Source organism: Mesocricetus auratus, unplaced genomic scaffold, assembly GCF_017639785.1.
Source record: "Mesocricetus auratus isolate SY011 unplaced genomic scaffold, BCM_Maur_2.0 Super-Scaffold_4256, whole genome shotgun sequence".
NCBI classification, from domain to species: Eukaryota; Metazoa; Chordata; class Mammalia; order Rodentia; family Cricetidae; genus Mesocricetus; species Mesocricetus auratus.
Genome location: NW_024429182.1, coordinates 30460113 through 30477140, shown reverse-complemented (window position 1 = coordinate 30477140; position 17028 = coordinate 30460113). Strand labels below are relative to the sequence as shown.

Here is a 17028-nt window from a genome sequence, read left to right as displayed (position 1 = left end):
GTCCAGATGGCCTCAGTGCAGAATTCTACCAGAAATCCAAAGATCAACTTATACCAATTCTCTTCAAAGTATTCCATGCAATAAAAGCAGAAGGGTCTTTGCCAAACTCTTTGTACAAGGCTCCAATAACCTTGATACTCAAGCCACACAAAGACACAACTAAGGAAGAGAACTTCAGACCAATTTCACTCATGAACATTGATGCAAAAATACTCAATAAAATACTGGCAAATCAAATCCAAGAACACATCAGAAAACACATCCACCATGATCAAGTAGGCTTCATTCCAGGGATGCAGGGATGGTTCAACATATGAAAATCCATCACTGTAATCCATTATATAAACAAGCTGAGAAACAAAAATCACATGATCATCTCAGTAGATGCAGAAAAAGCCTTTGACAAAATCCAACACCCCTTCATGATAAAGGTCTTGGAGAGATCCGGGATAACAGGAGCATACCTAAACATAATAAAAGCTATATACAGCAAACCAACAGCTAACATCAAACTAAATGGAGAGAAACTTAAAGCAATTCCTCTAAAATCAGGAACAAGACAAGGCTGTCCACTCTCTCCATACCTCTTCAATATTGTACTTGAAGTTCAAGCCAGAGCAATAAGACAACAAAAGGAGATCAAGGGGATACAAATTGGATAGGATGAGGTAAAACTTTCACTATTTTCAGATGACATGATAGTTTACATAAGTGACCAGAAAAACTCTACAAGAGAACTCCTACAGCTGATAAATACCTTCAGCAAGTGGTAGGATTACAAGATCAACTCAAGAAAATTGGTAGCCCTACTAAATACAGATGATAAGTGGGCTGAAAAAGAAATAAGAAATACATCACCCTTTACAATTGCCACAAACAACATAAAATACCTTGGGGTAATGCTAACCAAACAAGTGAAAGACCTGTATGGCGAGAACTTTGAGTCTTTAAAGAAAGAAATTAAAGAGGTCGCCAGAAAATGGAGAAATGTCCCATGCTCTTGGATTGATAGGATCAAGATAGTAAAAATGGCAATCTTGCCAAAAGCAATCTACAGACTCAGTGCAATCCGCATTGAAATTCCAGAACAATTCTTCCCAGACCTTGGAAGAAAAATTCTCAACTTTGTATGGAAAGACAAAAGACCCAGGGTAGCCAAAACAACCCTGTTCAACAAGGCAACGTACAGAGGCATCACCATCCCTGACTTCAAGCTCTATTATAGAGCTATAGTCCTGAAAACAGCTTGGTAGTGGCACAAAAATAGGCAGATAGACCAATGGAATTGAATTGAAAACCCTGATACTAACCCACACAGATATGATCTCTTGGTTTTTGACAAAGGATCTAAAACTATACAATGGAAAAAAGAAAGCATCTTCAACAAATGGTGCTGGCATAACTGGATGCTGACATGTAGAAGACTGCAGATAGATCCATGTCTATTACCATGTACAAAACTTAAGTCCAAATGGACCTCAGCATATATCCAGTGACACTGAACCTTTTAGAAGAGAAAGTGGGAGGTACCCTTGAACAAATTGGTACAGGAGACCACTTCCTGAATTTAACACCAGTAGCACAGACACTGAGATCAACAATTAACCAATGGGACCTCCTGAAACTAAGAAACTTCTGTAAGGCAAAGGACACAGTCAACAAGACAAAAAGGCAGCCCACAGAATGGAAGAAGATATTCTCTAACCCCACATCTGATAGAGGGCTGATCTCAAAACTCTACAAGAAACTCAAGAAGCAAGTCTCCAAAGCTCCAGAGGATCCAATTAAAAAGTGGTCTATAGAACTAAATAGAGAATTCTCAATAGAGGAGACTAAAATGGCTGAGAGACACTTAAGAAAGTGCTCAACATCCCTAGCAATCAGGGAAATGCAAATCAAAACAACTCTGAGATACCACCTTACTCCTGTCAGAATTGCTAAAATCAAAAACACCAATGACAGTTTATGCTGGAGAGGATGTGGAGGAAGGGGAACACTCCACTGCTGATGGGAATATCAACTTGTATAGCCACTAGGGAAATCAGTATGGAGATTCCTCAGAAAAATGGAAATCAGTCTACCGCAAGTCCCAGCAATTCCACTCTTAGGCATATACCCAAAAGATTCACATTCATGCAACAAGGATGTTTGTTTCACTATGTTTATAGCAGCAATATTTGTAATAGTCAGTACCTGGAAGCAACCTAGATGCCCCTCAACTGAAGAGTGGTTAGAGAAAATGCGGTACATTTACACAATGAAGTACTACTTCGTGGGGGGAAAAAAGCAATGATATCTTGAAATTTGCAGGCAAATGGATAGCATTAGAAGAAACCATCCTTAGTGAGGTAACTCAGTCACAAAAAGACAAACATGGTATGTACTCACTCACATATGGATTTTAGACATGAATCAGGGGAGTGCCAGTCTGCAATCCCACTGCCAGAGAGTCTGGGAAACAGAAAGGACCTTAAAAGAGATATGCATGATACCCCAGAGAAGGTGGAATGAGGCAAGATCTCCTGAGCAGATTGGGAGCATGGGGGGGGACAGGAAAAAGAGAGGGGGGAGAAAAGGAGGAGAGAGAAAGGCATGAGGGAGCAGAAAGGTTGAGTTGGGGGAAGAATAGAGGAGAGCAGGATGAGAGATACCATAATAGAGGGAGTCATTATAGGTTTGAGGGGAGATCTAGCACTAGTGAGATCTCCAGAGATCTACAAGGATGACACCAACTGGCAAACTCAGCAGTAGTGGAGAGACTACTTTAAATGCCCCTCCCTGATAATGATTTTGATGACTATCTTACATACCATCCTACAACCTCCATCCAGTGACAGATGGAAGCAGAGGCAGAAACTCACAGCTAAACACTGAACTGAACTCCTGGAACCCAGTGACAGAGAGGGAGGAGTGATGAGCAAAGGGGTCAAGACTGGGCTGGTGAATCCCCTAGGACAAATAGCAGGAAGCTGAACATTTCCCCGGATCTTCTTAGTTCTAGCTAGACTATCAGAACACAGAAACCCAGCACAACCTTCAGTTTTGTGACTCACAGCTTTACTCCATTTTGTGAAACCTTTGTTAAATTAAAGTCCTCCAGTGCTGAACACTCACTCACACACACACACACACACACACACACACACACACACACATACACACACACACATACACACACACACACACAGGGGCACATTCAGGTATGTGTGTGCATGCAAACGTTTTATGCATACTCACATGAACATATTTGTGCAGATAGCAGGTACATGTAGAAGAGAACGCGTGTATACACACAAGCCCACGTGTGCCTGAACACTACCTTTCCAGAGCCACCAGTCTTTCACCAGTATCAACAGCATAACCCATAGACTTTAAATTGAGCTTTCTAAGCTAAATGTGACCCCAACACTACACAACGAGTTTGAGCCCAGTCAGGGGTACATGAGATTTTCAAATAAGCAAAAAAGAATGAAAAACAACTACCAACCAACCACCACCACCACCAAAACCCTTTAACCAGATCCAAGTCTTACATTTGGGTTTTCTTCCAAATTAATCACTGAGAGCGCAGAGGAAACTTGCTTTGTGATATTTCTGTACAGATTAGCCCTAAAAACAGTGACAGGGCTTATGCTTTCATATATACCATCAGTAGGTAGAAAATGAAACCCTACTTTTTCTAAGAAGGATCTTTATATAAATGTGATTGTAAGCATATATAAAAAAGGCATATAAACAATGTTCAATATATTTTTACATATACCCCCACCCCTGTTACAGTAACTCCACCAAACAGAATATCCCCTTATATTCTCATATCAATCGATACCACCGATTTCTCTATTTGCCAAAATGTGTCTCCATCAAACACCATTACTACAAGAAGACTAGTCTTTTTCTCAGAACCTTCCTTCTTCCCTTCAGTCTCCTGGACAGTTATTTCCAACTATCAAAGAGCTTCACTTAGGTACGTTTGGAATCTATTTCAAATACAGTACAACACAAGGGGAAATCGAGGCATTTCCCCCAGCTTGATTCCTGTTCTAGCTAACACCATTTATCCAACCCATCCACTTAGGCGTCTCTGAGAATTGCTGTCAACTTTCCATTGTCTGCATTCTTTACATCCACAAATTCTTCAAGTTTCAGGTGCTCAGGTTCCCAGAACACTAAAGAATATATTCTCACTGTCTCTCATTTTTTTTTTTCAAAATGGGTAACAGCTGCCTCTTGGCTAAATTTCAACCTCTCTCACCTTCCCACAGTTTGCTCTCCCCTAAGGCATCCTTCTACACTACTGCCGTCATTCTAAATACTTAAACACATCAATGCAGCCTTTAAAAGGCTTAGGTTTCCCCCCTGAGGCCTACAAAAGCCTGCTTTTGAATGCTAATGTTCACACATCGCCCTTCTTTATTTAGTCAACCTCTCTGATATGCAGTGTTTTCTGATGTGTGAAACGCACACTTCCAATCTTTGCTTAAGCACACTGTGTTCTTAGAACATTCCCAGTTTATCTAAATTCTCTTGATAACAAACTCTCTAAAATACCCTATTGTGGGTATTAGCAGGAAGGTAACATTCGCTAGGTGTTTATATGCACAGTTTTACGTGGAGGAAATCCAAGCAATTTGCTCAAGATCCCATTTTAAGTAGAAAGCATTACAGTTCTTGTGTGTCTCCCTCAACCCAGGAGCCCAGCACTCAGCGCTGGCTTCAGACTGCAGCAGGCCGTTAAACTCAAGTCACACAGTGCATGGCGCACACTTTAACTGCCCAAGACGCTTGCAAAGCCTTGTGGCACCAAATGGTTGATGCCCTCCCGGGTAAGATCAGATGTGCTCAGATATATCTATCGCTTCGTCTGCTAGATGTTTTAATTAGGAAGCAGGTGGATATATTTTTTCCCCCAGAAGCTGGCAGAGACACGAAGTGCGTATGTACATTCCACGTTTCCTGTCTTTTCCCCGTTAGGCCATCTTGGCTGTAATTGATTTGGTGGTTGCAAATTTGCGACTCTAGCACTGAAGATCCAAGTCACCCGTATCGGTGAATGTAGGCTACACATTTGCTTTGCTTTCTCTCAAAAGCTTTTCCTTTTGCTTTGGCCCGGTGTGGGGGGCCGTGTTCCCCCTGGGAGTTTCGGATTTTTTTGCTGGGAGGTGTACAGTTCTGTAAACCCAGAATCCCTGCGGCCAAAGGCGCCCTTAGCGCAGGAGGCCGACTCGGTCACCTCCCGTGCCTGCTCCGCAGGCGCCTGGCGGGGGTGGGAGTGGGAGCGCCGCGGCCCTGCGCGAAGCAAGCGGCCTGAGCCTGTTTGGGGGCCGCGTGGAGCGGGTTTCCGCAGAAGGCCGTGCGGGGGCCGCATCCACGAAGCCGACGCAGCCCGGGGCCTTTCGTAGGCCTCGCTAGGCCGCGTGGCGGGCGCTGGCTCAGTAGCGGGCTCCCACGTCCCCGTGTGACGGCTGGGGGACTGGGCTGCGCCCCCATTTCTCGGCCATGCAAGTGTGCGTCACGGGTAGTGATTTTTACTGTGTGTTTGACGCCACAGCGCCTCGGCCCCAGCGCGGCCACGCGTCTCCCAGCCGAGGAGGGCAGCACGCGAGGACGCAGCGCATAGGGCGTGCCCGACCCTGCGAGCCCCACGCCCCTCCCCCCCTCGACTAACGGCTCCGAAAGCCCCGCCCCTTCCTATATTAGTGCCCTGGGGCTGTGCGTGAGGCGGAGCCCCGCGTGGATCTCGCGAGATCCGGGTTGGCGCCGTGACCTCCATGTGGGAGCCAGAGCTCTATAAGTAAACACTCCGCGGGGCCGAGCCACGGTCCGTCCCGGCCTCGGAGGCGGAGGCTGCGGGATCGAGCGATCAAGCGAGCCCGCGAGCGAGCGCCTTGGGCGGGTTCCGGTTTCCTTTCACCTCGGAGGGGTGGGCGGTCGCGCGGTCCGGAGCGTCCGTCCTCGCACGCACCGCACCCGCGTTCGCCGAGCCGCGGCGGAGAACCCGAGCCTTCCGGGGGAGGCGGCGGGGGCCGTGCCGGGCGGGGCGGGCGCGGCGGCCCGAGCGCAGGGGCAGACAAAGGGGGCCGGACCCTTGTCCCCCGGCCGCGATGTGGATCCAGGTCCGCACCATCGATGGCTCCCAGACGCGCACCGTCGAGGACGTCTCCCGCAAAGCCACCATCGAGGAGCTGCGCGAGCGGGTGTGGGCGCTGTTCGACGTGCGGCCCGAGTGCCAGCGCCTGTTCTATCGGGGCAAGCAGGTGAGGCGCCCCGCGGGCGAGGCTGGATATCGGGCGGGGCCCGGGGCGCGCGCGGTGCGGAGCCCGGGGATGCGGAGCGCGGGCCTACGGCTGTGGGGGCCGCAAATACAGGTGCGCCCAGCGGGTCGGAAGGCCCGGGCGCAGGGCCCCGGAGACCTCGCTGTGTTTGGATCGGGCAGCGGCCACAGGCGTAGCTTGCGATGTCCCTGGGTGCCTGTCTTCCCGCGCTTGGGGGATGGGGATCGGAGCCAGGAAGGGCAGCGGGCTCGGGGCAGCCACGGCGGGGCCAGGAGGAACGAGCTGGCATCCGCAGCGCTGACTCCTGCCCCGGGCTCCCAGACTCGAGATGGAAAGCGAGGCGCCTGAGTCTGTTTCCTCACTGGATGGAGATGGGCACGCTGAAGATTCGAAAGGTCACTGCATGCTTGGTCCCTCGTCCTTGTTGCCAGCCTCCGACTGGGGATTGGTTTTGTAGGAGCTTTTAGAGACCTAGGTTTAAGGAAGGGTGTTTGTAACCGGAAGTCGGGTTTAAATCTGTTGAGTACAGGGACAGACTTCACCTCTCACCTTTTAATGTTCCTGTGTCCAGGCTTTTAAAACTCAGCCCTTCGGCATAACGAGCCATAACTCAAAAGACAGAAAGTAGTTTTGGGTCACAAGGGGCATCTCCGTTAATTATAAATGTTGCACTGCCAGATCAGGACATTTCCTATCCTGTAAGTCTCAGTCTATGATTAGATACCCAGACCCATCTTGTTTTTCTTGCCTTTGTCTTTAGTCCACTAAAAAGTTGGCATCTTGTGGTCCATAGACCACCGTTTGGCTCCAGTCCTGGGGTTTGAATTAAACGCAGTTCTCTGATTCGGTGGAAGTAGCCTATAAGCCACAAAGGGTTTGGAAGTAATATTTTTGTTCCCTTCACAGGTTTACAACTTCGAAGACTGGACTAAAGTTTCAAAGTGACAGATTGTACAATGGGAAAGGAAAGGCCTTTGTTTTAGTGTTTGGAGGGCCTCTCCTGTGGAAAACCTATAGCACTTCCTGCTCCTGGTGTAGCCAGTTTTATGTTGATTCTTTAGTGTTTGACTAACAAAGAGTTCCCTTCACTGGAAAAACAGTTGTATCTGTTCTAAATACTACGTAACATTGTGTTACTGTGCCTCAAGTGGCTGATAACTCTTGTGGTTACCAGTCAAAGCTAAGTAGTCACATTTGCATTTTCTAAGTAGTAACAATACTGTACATTGATTCCCAGGATACCTGGGCGACTTCAACACAGGATAGAAGTGAAGGATGAGAATATATTAGTGGACAGCAGCTCAAAAATGTAATATTGGAATAATGCTAAAGTGAGCTCATCTGGATATCATAATGTAAAGGTAGACATTTGTTTAAACAGAACTTATAAATTCAGAAAATGCTTCCTGCTTAAAGATTGGTAACCCCTGCGCACCCCCCCACTGTTAATCATGCATTACTTCCCTCTCCCCAGCTGAATAATGAACTAGTAAGGATGAAAATAGAATTTAGGTGCCAGCCATTGACTTGGACACCAAAAGGAAAACATTGCTCCTGATTACCTTTTTATGAATGAACACTTCCAGGGCTAGTTTTGTCTTTTATATTCTCCAGTTGTTGAAGATAGCAAAGTGTGCTGGTAGCAGACAGATAATTGGTACCACAGGGCTATTTGTTTCCTGTAAACTGAGTTTATGTTTAATAGAAAAGAGGTGCCCTTTCTCAAGATATTTTACTGTCATATGTTGTAAGTAAAACATTTACATACACTGGGCACTGTATTCCCAGCTATTCTAAAAGCTGACATGGGAAGATCACTGGAGCTCAGGATTTTAAGGGGCCTAGGTAACACAGTGAGACCCTAGTCTGAAAAAAGTATTAACATGTATCCAATTTTAGTGTGCCCTAATGTGCTATTTCTGCTGCATTTAATCTTGGAGTGTAGTTGAATTTAACCAGATTTCACAGGAACCCCATCTCCTCCAGGAAAGGTTTCTCTTTGTATGCCTGGCTGTCATGGAACTTACTCTGTAGATAAGACTGGCCTTGAGCTCAGAGATCTCAGAGATCTGCCTGGCTCTGCCTCCTGAGTATTGGGATGAGAGATGTGTGTCTCCAACTCCCAACTTCACGGGAAATTTTTATGAACATCAGACTCTGAAATGAACTTCCGAAGGGTTAGCTTCCTGCTAGTTTCTTTTCTATTCAGTGTGCTTTCTGCATTCTCAGGGCCAATAGCATTCGGTTTGCACGGAAACCTCAAAATGATCTTCCGAAGCAGTCTGTGGTTTACAGGGTCTCCAGATGCTCTGTGTACAAATGAAGTTTGAGAAGCAGTGCAAGGATTTCCACCTTTTTTTCTTGTAAAAAGATGGGTGCTTTGCAGGAATGTATGTCTTTGCACCATGTGAAAAGGTTGGAAGAGGACATTAGGGCATCAGACATGGAACTGAAATTAGAGACAGTTGTGAGCCACTATGTGGGTGCTGGGGATCAACCCTGGTTCTCTGAAAGAGTAACTAGTGCTCTTAACCACTGAGTGAATCCTACTCATACACACCAAACACCAAGCTTTGATCTTTAAATCTTAGAATCTAGAGCTCTTGAGACTTCTAAAAGATTCCATTTCCCTGCCTTCTCTTGTCATCTCTATTGGGATAGCCTTAAATAGATTGTAGATGTGGATATGAACCATACTGGAAGAAAAACTGAACAGTTGACACCCACCTCCGTATTTTTTTCACTTAAAGAAATGAAAGTATCTATTTAAAGAATGTGTCTGTGTGTCTCTCTAGTCTGTGACTGATAGGTAACAGTTGCAGTGTCTTCCACTAGTACTGCTCAGTGCTCTGGAAATTACTTTCCCTATTGCTTTTTTGGCCACTGCCACTTCATCTCCCACCCCCCTTGGTTTCCCTCGCATTGTTATTGCAGCCTTTCCTAGTTCCTGGGATTTCTTCTTTAACACAGTAGACATTCAGTAGTATATCTGACGAAGTCCTAACCATTTCTCTTTCTTTGGAATTGAAAATCTTGCACCTTGAATTTCTTAAGTGGTAGTTCTGAACTGTTTACTTCTATAAGACATCGATGGACTAGAGTTATATACTTTGAGCCTATAGGTATTTGCAATTTCTAGATCAGGGCTTGTAAAACTTTCTACTTGGAACTCCTTTAGCCCAAGAAAAGTGTTGAAAATAGGTATGCCAATCAAATATACTGCTAATAAGTCACAGTTAATTTTGAAATTATTTGGTATTCATATAATCTTATCATTCATTAAAACAATAAAATTTGCATGTTTACTATGTGGATATGTTTATTTTTATATAAAGAATTAAATCTGGATTGAATATCTGATACTTCAGGACATAACATCTCAACATTTTACAGACTTGATAATTTTGATTTTATAGTCAATGATGAGAGTGCTGCTTTGTGTAAATATGTGGTTCAAAATGACAAATATGTTTAGGGTCCTTCTAGAAGATGTTGGAAATTCTGTCTTAATTATAAATTCATTCAACACTTCCTGTCATACCAAATTCAGAAAGCACCACTGAAAGCAACTTAAAGTCATTCTTGGCAGTAGAAAGTAGTTAAGGTTTGTAGGCATATTTACTCCTAAGGTCTCTCTGACGCTTATGCCTCAAACATCAATAAAAATGTAATGGAAATATCTTCAACTCATAATTATTTACCACCCCCTTAAGCTAGGTCTCATTATGGAGCTCAGTCTGGCCTTAAACTTGGGATCCTCCTGCCTCACCCTACAAAGTGGAAGGATTATGTGTGTCACAATATTTATCTTAATGTGACTTCTTTAATGTGTTGTCTGTCTGTATTTTTGGGAATGGATTGCTAGTACATTTGGATGGTTTATGCTATTTTAGAGTTTTGATTTTCTTTTAAAATTTTAAAACAATTGCCATGTTTATTATATTGTCTAGACAAAGTTGTACATTTATAACTGTTTCAGAATTAGGGTGTTTTATTTTTGGCTATTGAAGAATGTCAAATGAAGGTATAAATGCATGTTGTGTTGGTTTTTTTTTTTACCAAGTCTTGACTTTATTACTTTAAAACTGCATATTATCTTACTTTCTGACTGTGCTTGTGCCTTCAACACTTTGACAACAGTTTTCTGCTCTTCCATAAGGGAAGACCTCTTGGTCCTGTCATGAACACACTTAGCACACATGGAACCACTGTAGGCCCTACTGACATGCTTCTTTGTCTTAAACAGTCTCATAAGGACTTTTGGTCTCACAGCACTAACCCCTGGAAGTTACCTGGGTGCACACCACATGTGAATTAGGTGCTTTCCCAACCTTGATCTAAAGGTAAACAGTCCTGTTGCCAGGGGTTCGAGACAGCCTAGTTTGGTTAGAGGCTGTATTGTAGGAAGGCTTATGAGGGTATGTCAGACACTGGACCATTCTGAGTGCCTCTAAACACCGTCCCCAGAAAAGGAAAAGGCACATTTTGTTCTTCTGAGTGCTTTCCCTTCCTTCCTAGGGAAGGTTTAGGATTAAAGAGTACTTTCTTTTTGTCGTTGTTGTAATTATTTTTATATTTATTTATTTGTGTGTGTGTGCTGTATGTAACACATGTAGAGGTCAGAGAACTACTTGTAGGAGTCGGTTCACCATGTAGCTCCTAAGGCTCAAACTCAGGTCCTCAGGCTTGGCAGCCAAACCTTTACTCTAAGCCATCTCAAAGCCCCCTCCTTTATTTAAAACAAGTTAAAGTTTTAATATATTTTGCTAATATTCTAACCCTCCCCCAAGTCTTTCCAGATCCTGCCCCCCTTCTTACCTTCCCATCTTTAAGTTCTTTCTCAAAAACAAAACAAAACTCAATACAGCAACAAAATCCCCCAAGACCAAGGAAAGAAAACTACATCCAGAAAGAAAAAAAGATACACCTAACTGTAACCAGATAAAAACACACAAAAAAACCACTATAGAGTCCATTATATGTTTGTCAGGTACTCCTGAACATGAGGTCTGTGTTGGAGTGATTTAGAGAAAACTGATTTTCCCTCTCCCAGCAGGTATAAGTCTTTCGGCTTAGTTGTTAACCTTTGCCCTAAATAGCTAGGCTGTCTGGCCTCCTTCCTTCCTCCTTCTCTCCCCCCTCTTTCTCTTTTGAGAATATAAAAAAATAGAATAATATAAAAATTCTCACATCACAGTCAGATGAGACAGACCAACAGAAGGAAAAGAATCCAAGAATAGGCACAAGAGTCAGAGATTCGCTTGTTCATGCACTAAGGAATGCCATAAAAATACTAAACTGGAAGCCATAATATATCCTCAGGACCTGGACCTGATAAGAGCCATGTACATGCTGCTTCAGTCTCTGTGTCTTCATAGGAGCTTTGATCATGTTGATTTAGGGGACCTTGTTTTCTTGGTGTCCTCCATCACCCACTGAGCTCTGAGGGGGAGGAATTTGATGGCGACATCCCATGGGATGAGTACTCCAAGGTGTCTCACTTTTCATAATGTTTGGCTGTAGATTTCTGTATTTCCATCTGCTGCAGGAAGAAGCTTCACTGATGATAGCTGAACAAGGCATTGATCTATGTTTATAGCAGAGTATTATTGAGTCATTTTATCATCACTCTTTTCTTCTTCTCTTTACACCAGTATTAAGTGGTTTTACTCTGGGTCCCTGACTATCTAGTCTCAGGTTCCTGCTCAACCAAGTAGTATTGGGTATGGATTCTATCTCATGAGTCAAATCAGATATTGGTTGGTTACTCCCACAAGCTTTTGTACCACCATTGCCCTAGCATATATCTTGCAGGCAGGACACCATTGTAGAAAGGGTTTGTGACTGACTTGGTGTTTATATTTTAAATATATTAACATTCCTAATCATATGAAGGCTTACTTGCTTACTGCCTTTGGTACTTAGAGAGCCAGAGACAGAGGTGGGGGGGGGGAGAAGAGAGAGAGTTGTTGTTGTTGTTGTTGTTGTTGAGGATTGAACCCAGGAAGAGTACTGCCTGGTTAAAGAGAGCCCCTCTGGTTAAATATGTTAACTAAGCTATGAGATGGTAACTAGTTTAATTCCCAATCCTTCTACTGGAAAGGTTGTGAAATCTTGATACCTTAGTCTATTTAACAAATATGAATACTTGTAAACTGTATAATTGTGTTAGTTATGGTCTTGAGTCTGTCACTTAAATAAATCTCACATTAGTGAATTAAAGGACAGATGTTTTTCTCTGCCCTTTCGCTGTAGTTGAATTCTTAAATATCATGTTATTGTATTACACAGTCATGAGTGGTGATTGATATTGAATATAAGAATGGTGAATGCAGTGCTTAAACTGATGTTTCTGAAGAAACGGCAGTTTTCATCTTTAAGGAGTTTAATTTTCTTGTGTTATTGTACCAGTTGAATAGTCAACTGCTATGGACACAGATTAGTCCATAACCTTCTGAAAATATGGGCAAATTGCAAGATAATTTATATACTATTTATCCTAGATGACTTTGTGACAAAACTTGATAATATTTGCAAATAGACTGAATTAGAGAACTGTAGAGAAATGGAATATAGTGTAATTGGAATATATTTCTGATTTTTTAAAATGTTGCTTCACTTAAAAAGAATTATTAATTGTGCTTTTAAAAGAGAAAGTGCTTGATAACCATTACTACATGCAGGTTTAAAAAAGCAGTAAGACTTCTCACTTTCTAAATTTATTCTCCCCATACTTGGAGTGGATTTAGGTGCTGTTGATTAAAATAAAATTTGTTGAGAGATCCTGTAGTAGCACAATTGGAAGGCTGAGACAGGATCACGAGTTTGAGGCTAGCCTGGGCTGTATAGAGAGACTGTATAGACTAGGAAACAACAAGGAAAATTATGAGATGTCAAATGTAGTTTAGAGAAGTTTGGTTTTTTTTGGGGGGGTACTATAGCATGATATTGAAGTGGCTGTAATACAGATTTTATTTTAATGGCATGTAGTGTTATCTGTAGTTAATTTGGAGTGGTTCTTAAGGATTTATTGGGGTCCAGAGAGGATATTGATATTAGAAGCCATAAAGTAGTAAGAACCATTTCAAGATCATTAATTTGCAGTGTTGTCAATTTTAATAGCTTATCTAGGATATTTGAACAAACTAAACAGGTAGAAATGTAAGTTTTGTGGTAAGCACTTCAGTATAGTTGTCTATTCTTTTTCCAGTTGGAGAATGGATATACTTTATTTGACTACGACGTTGGACTGAATGATATAATTCAGCTGCTAGTTCGTCCAGACTCCAGTCTTCCTAGCACATCTAAGCAGAATGATGTTCAGGCTAAGCCCTGTTCTAATAATCAGCCTAAAGTAAAGAAAACAGCAAGAGGGGGATCTTCCAGTCAGCCATCTACATCAGCTCGCACTTGTCTTATTGATCCTGGCTTTGGACTATATAAGGTATGTTATCTTCAGACTTGTAAGTTGTGAGGATACAAATGTCTGTTCTCTTCAGGATTCAGTGAATAAGTAAGCATTGATTTCCATTAAGTAGAGATTGCAGCAACTGTTGATATATTCTGTCAGAAGTAGTCTTTGAAAATTTACCATGGATCTGGGGATATAGCTGAACTGGTAAGTGCTTTTCTTACAGATATGGGACTCTGTGTTTGATCCTCAGCACTACCAGGAAGAAAATGTATTGTAATGGAAAATGTGAACTGAATATGTACGTTCAAAGAATAATAAGCATACCTGTGTAATTCCACCCAGATGAAGAAGTAGAATGATGACAGGACTTCTGAAAAGGGTATTGCTTGTCTCCCCCATCTCCCAAGGGAATTACTTACAGTGACTTTTTAGTGAAAGTTTCTCTTTTTTCTTCACTACTTATATGTACATATCTAAACAATATGTTGTTTTTACGTACAGCTGAATCACCATAATGAAGTTCTGCTTTTCCTTGACATTGGTGTTTCTTATGTATATAGTTGTATTTTATTTCTTTATATTATTACTTTCTACTTTATCAACATGCTACCATGCATCTAGCGTATATTTATTAGATGCCTAGGCAGTGTGCTAGCTGCAGTTTTTAACAGTGCTGTTTAATCCATATATACTATGTCCTAGTGTACATGTTTGTTGAACAAATCCTGATTGTTCTTAATAATAAAAACTTAAGAGTCAGTTATTAGGGTGAAAGCAGCCAGCTATTAGCTCTTACCTCTACATCATACCAAATGGGCAATCTTATCTCCAGGAATCTTCATACTGAATGCATACTCAGACTGATTGCCTAACTGCCTGTTACTCAGACTGCAAGCTGAGTCCCTATCTTTTTCCGCCTTATAGTCCCCTCTCTGCCCAGCCATATCCATTCTCTGTCTCTATCTCCTTAGTGCTGGAACAAGTGATGGGATCATCTTTGTGTGAGCTTTGTTTCTTTTTTAGACTGGATCAGTTTCATGTAGCCCAAGGTGGCATTGAATTAACAGAGTCCCTCTGCCTCTGTCTCCCAAGTGCTGGAATTAAAGGTATGTACCACTACTGCCTGGCCTCTATGGCTGACTAGTGTGACTAGCTTAGCAATCTGATGTTAAGGCAAATTTTCTTTGTTAAATCATGAACAAAATATCACCACACATGTTCTAGAATTTTTTAAAAAATCTATTGAAAAAAGAAGAGGTGCTGATGGCTTACTCAAAGTAATGCTGTCAAGATTTTTATGTTGTTTAATTGGTCTATTTGTCTATCCCTGTGCCCCTCCTATTCTAAGTACTGTAGCTTTACAAACTTTTTTGATAATTTCTTCCTCCCACTTCCCAAATGTAACACCTCTTCAAGGGTTTCTTGGCTTTATTGCTCTCTACAAAACTTGCAATAAAAATTGAAAAATTGTTAGAATTAGCTTATATAAAACTACAAAGGACATTACTGAAATTTTAATTGGTGATTGTCTCTCTAGCTTATAGAATGAACATGCTTATGAGTCTCTAAATTCATGGACAGAGATTTCTCCATTAGTTTATCTTTTTAACATCTTTTAACTTATTTTTGATAACTTTTTATGCTATTTAAATGATCATTTATTTTCTCGCACGTAGAAATTCAGTTAGCTTATTTATTGACTTTTGTATCCAGAGTTTTTCAAATTCTGTTAATAAATTAAATACAGTTTTGTTTCTTCATTTCTGGTCCTTATAACTCATTTTTCTTATAGGTTAAATGGGTACCTAGACTTAAGAATTTGTTGGTGAAATAAATTTAGAAATAATTTAGAATCTGTGAAAAATGCAAACATCCATAAGTGTAGAAATCAAGAAAATTAGTAAAGAGCTGTAGTGCCAAGGGCAGCTGCACTGGTAGATATTTTTTAAACATGTAAGGAATAGATGATTCTGATGTTACATGAATTGACCCACAGCATAAAGAAAGAAACACTATTACTAAAACATGACTAGAAGATTTGGTAATCTCACACTATTTGAAACACAATTTATATTTATCTAGTAGTATCCTGATGATGTGCTAGAAACTATATTGACAAAATATGGCTTTCCAGAAACTGGAGATAATTAATTATTTAAAATGTTTTAGTATAAATTCAGTATTGTAGTAAACTAAAGAAAATTTATCCAGTATAAAATATTTTCTGTATCTAATGCAAATTTGAGTCCTTAGATGAATATTTTAAGCCACACTCAGCATCATGTTCAGTGATGGGAAAAGCTAGAAACATCCAGTCAGAAAGCAACTTAATGGGTCAGCATGGTAGTGCACATTTGTAGTCTCAGCACTTTGTAGGTGGATGTAGGAGGTTCAAGATCTTTCTGGGCTGCATGAGACCAGCTTATGTATAGAGAAAAGACAAAAAGAAAGCTAACCAAAGCTGCTGTTATTTGATATCTCTGCAAGTGCTAGATGATATAGTGAAGCAGGTGAACAAAATCACCATCAAACAAAGCAAAGTGACTGTGGTTGGACAACTGGAAAAGTGTTTTAAAACATGAACTATCAATAAGACAGGCATTTCCAAAGCTAATATTATAATACTAGTAGATTTCTTTGCTATATTTTATTGTTAGGGAAAAGTGGTGCCATATACTGTCCTCTCCATTCTTCTCTTCCTTCTGTGTTCTTTTCAACAGATACTTCTTAGAGAGCACACAGTGTAAATTTGCTATTCCAGGTTCTGCAGTCACATTGGCAAACAACTGAGTTATTTATGGAGATTTCAAAGAACTGCTGTTGTAGTACTACTTCTGTTGTATTTAAAGCACTAAAAACCAACTTGCCATTTTGTCTACACTATTCCTTTTGTATCTTGTAGACATCTATCTTGGTTTGTTTTCTTTGCTAATTATATAGTAATGAAGAACAAGTGATGTGTAGGGAGGCTTGTTTTGGTTTATGGTTATAGTGAAACGTTAAATAAGCTGCATCTGGTGATGCCTTTCTTGTTAGTGGTTCCAATGGGACCAAAAAAAGACAGTATTTATGTGGTTGGTCTTTCTTGCTCTTACAAATTAAACATTCACATTTATTGATGAGAGATAGGTCTTGCTATGTTGCCTAGACTGTCCTGGAACTTCTGGGCTCCATTAATCCTTTTTGTTTTAGCCTATTCTTGAGTAGCTTAGACTACAGACACACCATACTTGATTGAGTTTCTACATTCTTCATATCTCATCTTGATAAGGACTGAACTCTAATACTAGCTTTAGAGGGGCAATCATACTCCAAACACTAATTCTCTCTATTTTTTTC

The 17028-nt window shown here is 41.5% G+C and overlaps 1 protein-coding gene and 1 pseudogene across 1 annotated transcript in view; one reads left to right on the top strand and one right to left on the bottom strand.

Moving 5' to 3' along the window:
- The first annotated feature begins 5751 nt into the window (after positions 1-5751).
- The window catches only part of Uhrf2 (ubiquitin like with PHD and ring finger domains 2), a 74444-nt gene continuing 63167 nt past the window's right edge, over positions 5752-17028 (top strand). Inside the window, exons 1-2 of the mRNA XM_005063700.4 lie at positions 5752-6257; positions 13486-13719. Of these exons, the coding sequence (XP_005063757.1) occupies positions 6105-6257; positions 13486-13719 (387 nt within the window). The 5' untranslated portion in view covers positions 5752-6104. The remainder of the gene's footprint in view (positions 6258-13485; positions 13720-17028) is intronic.
- Positions 6672-10714, bottom strand: LOC110341610 (annotated as a pseudogene).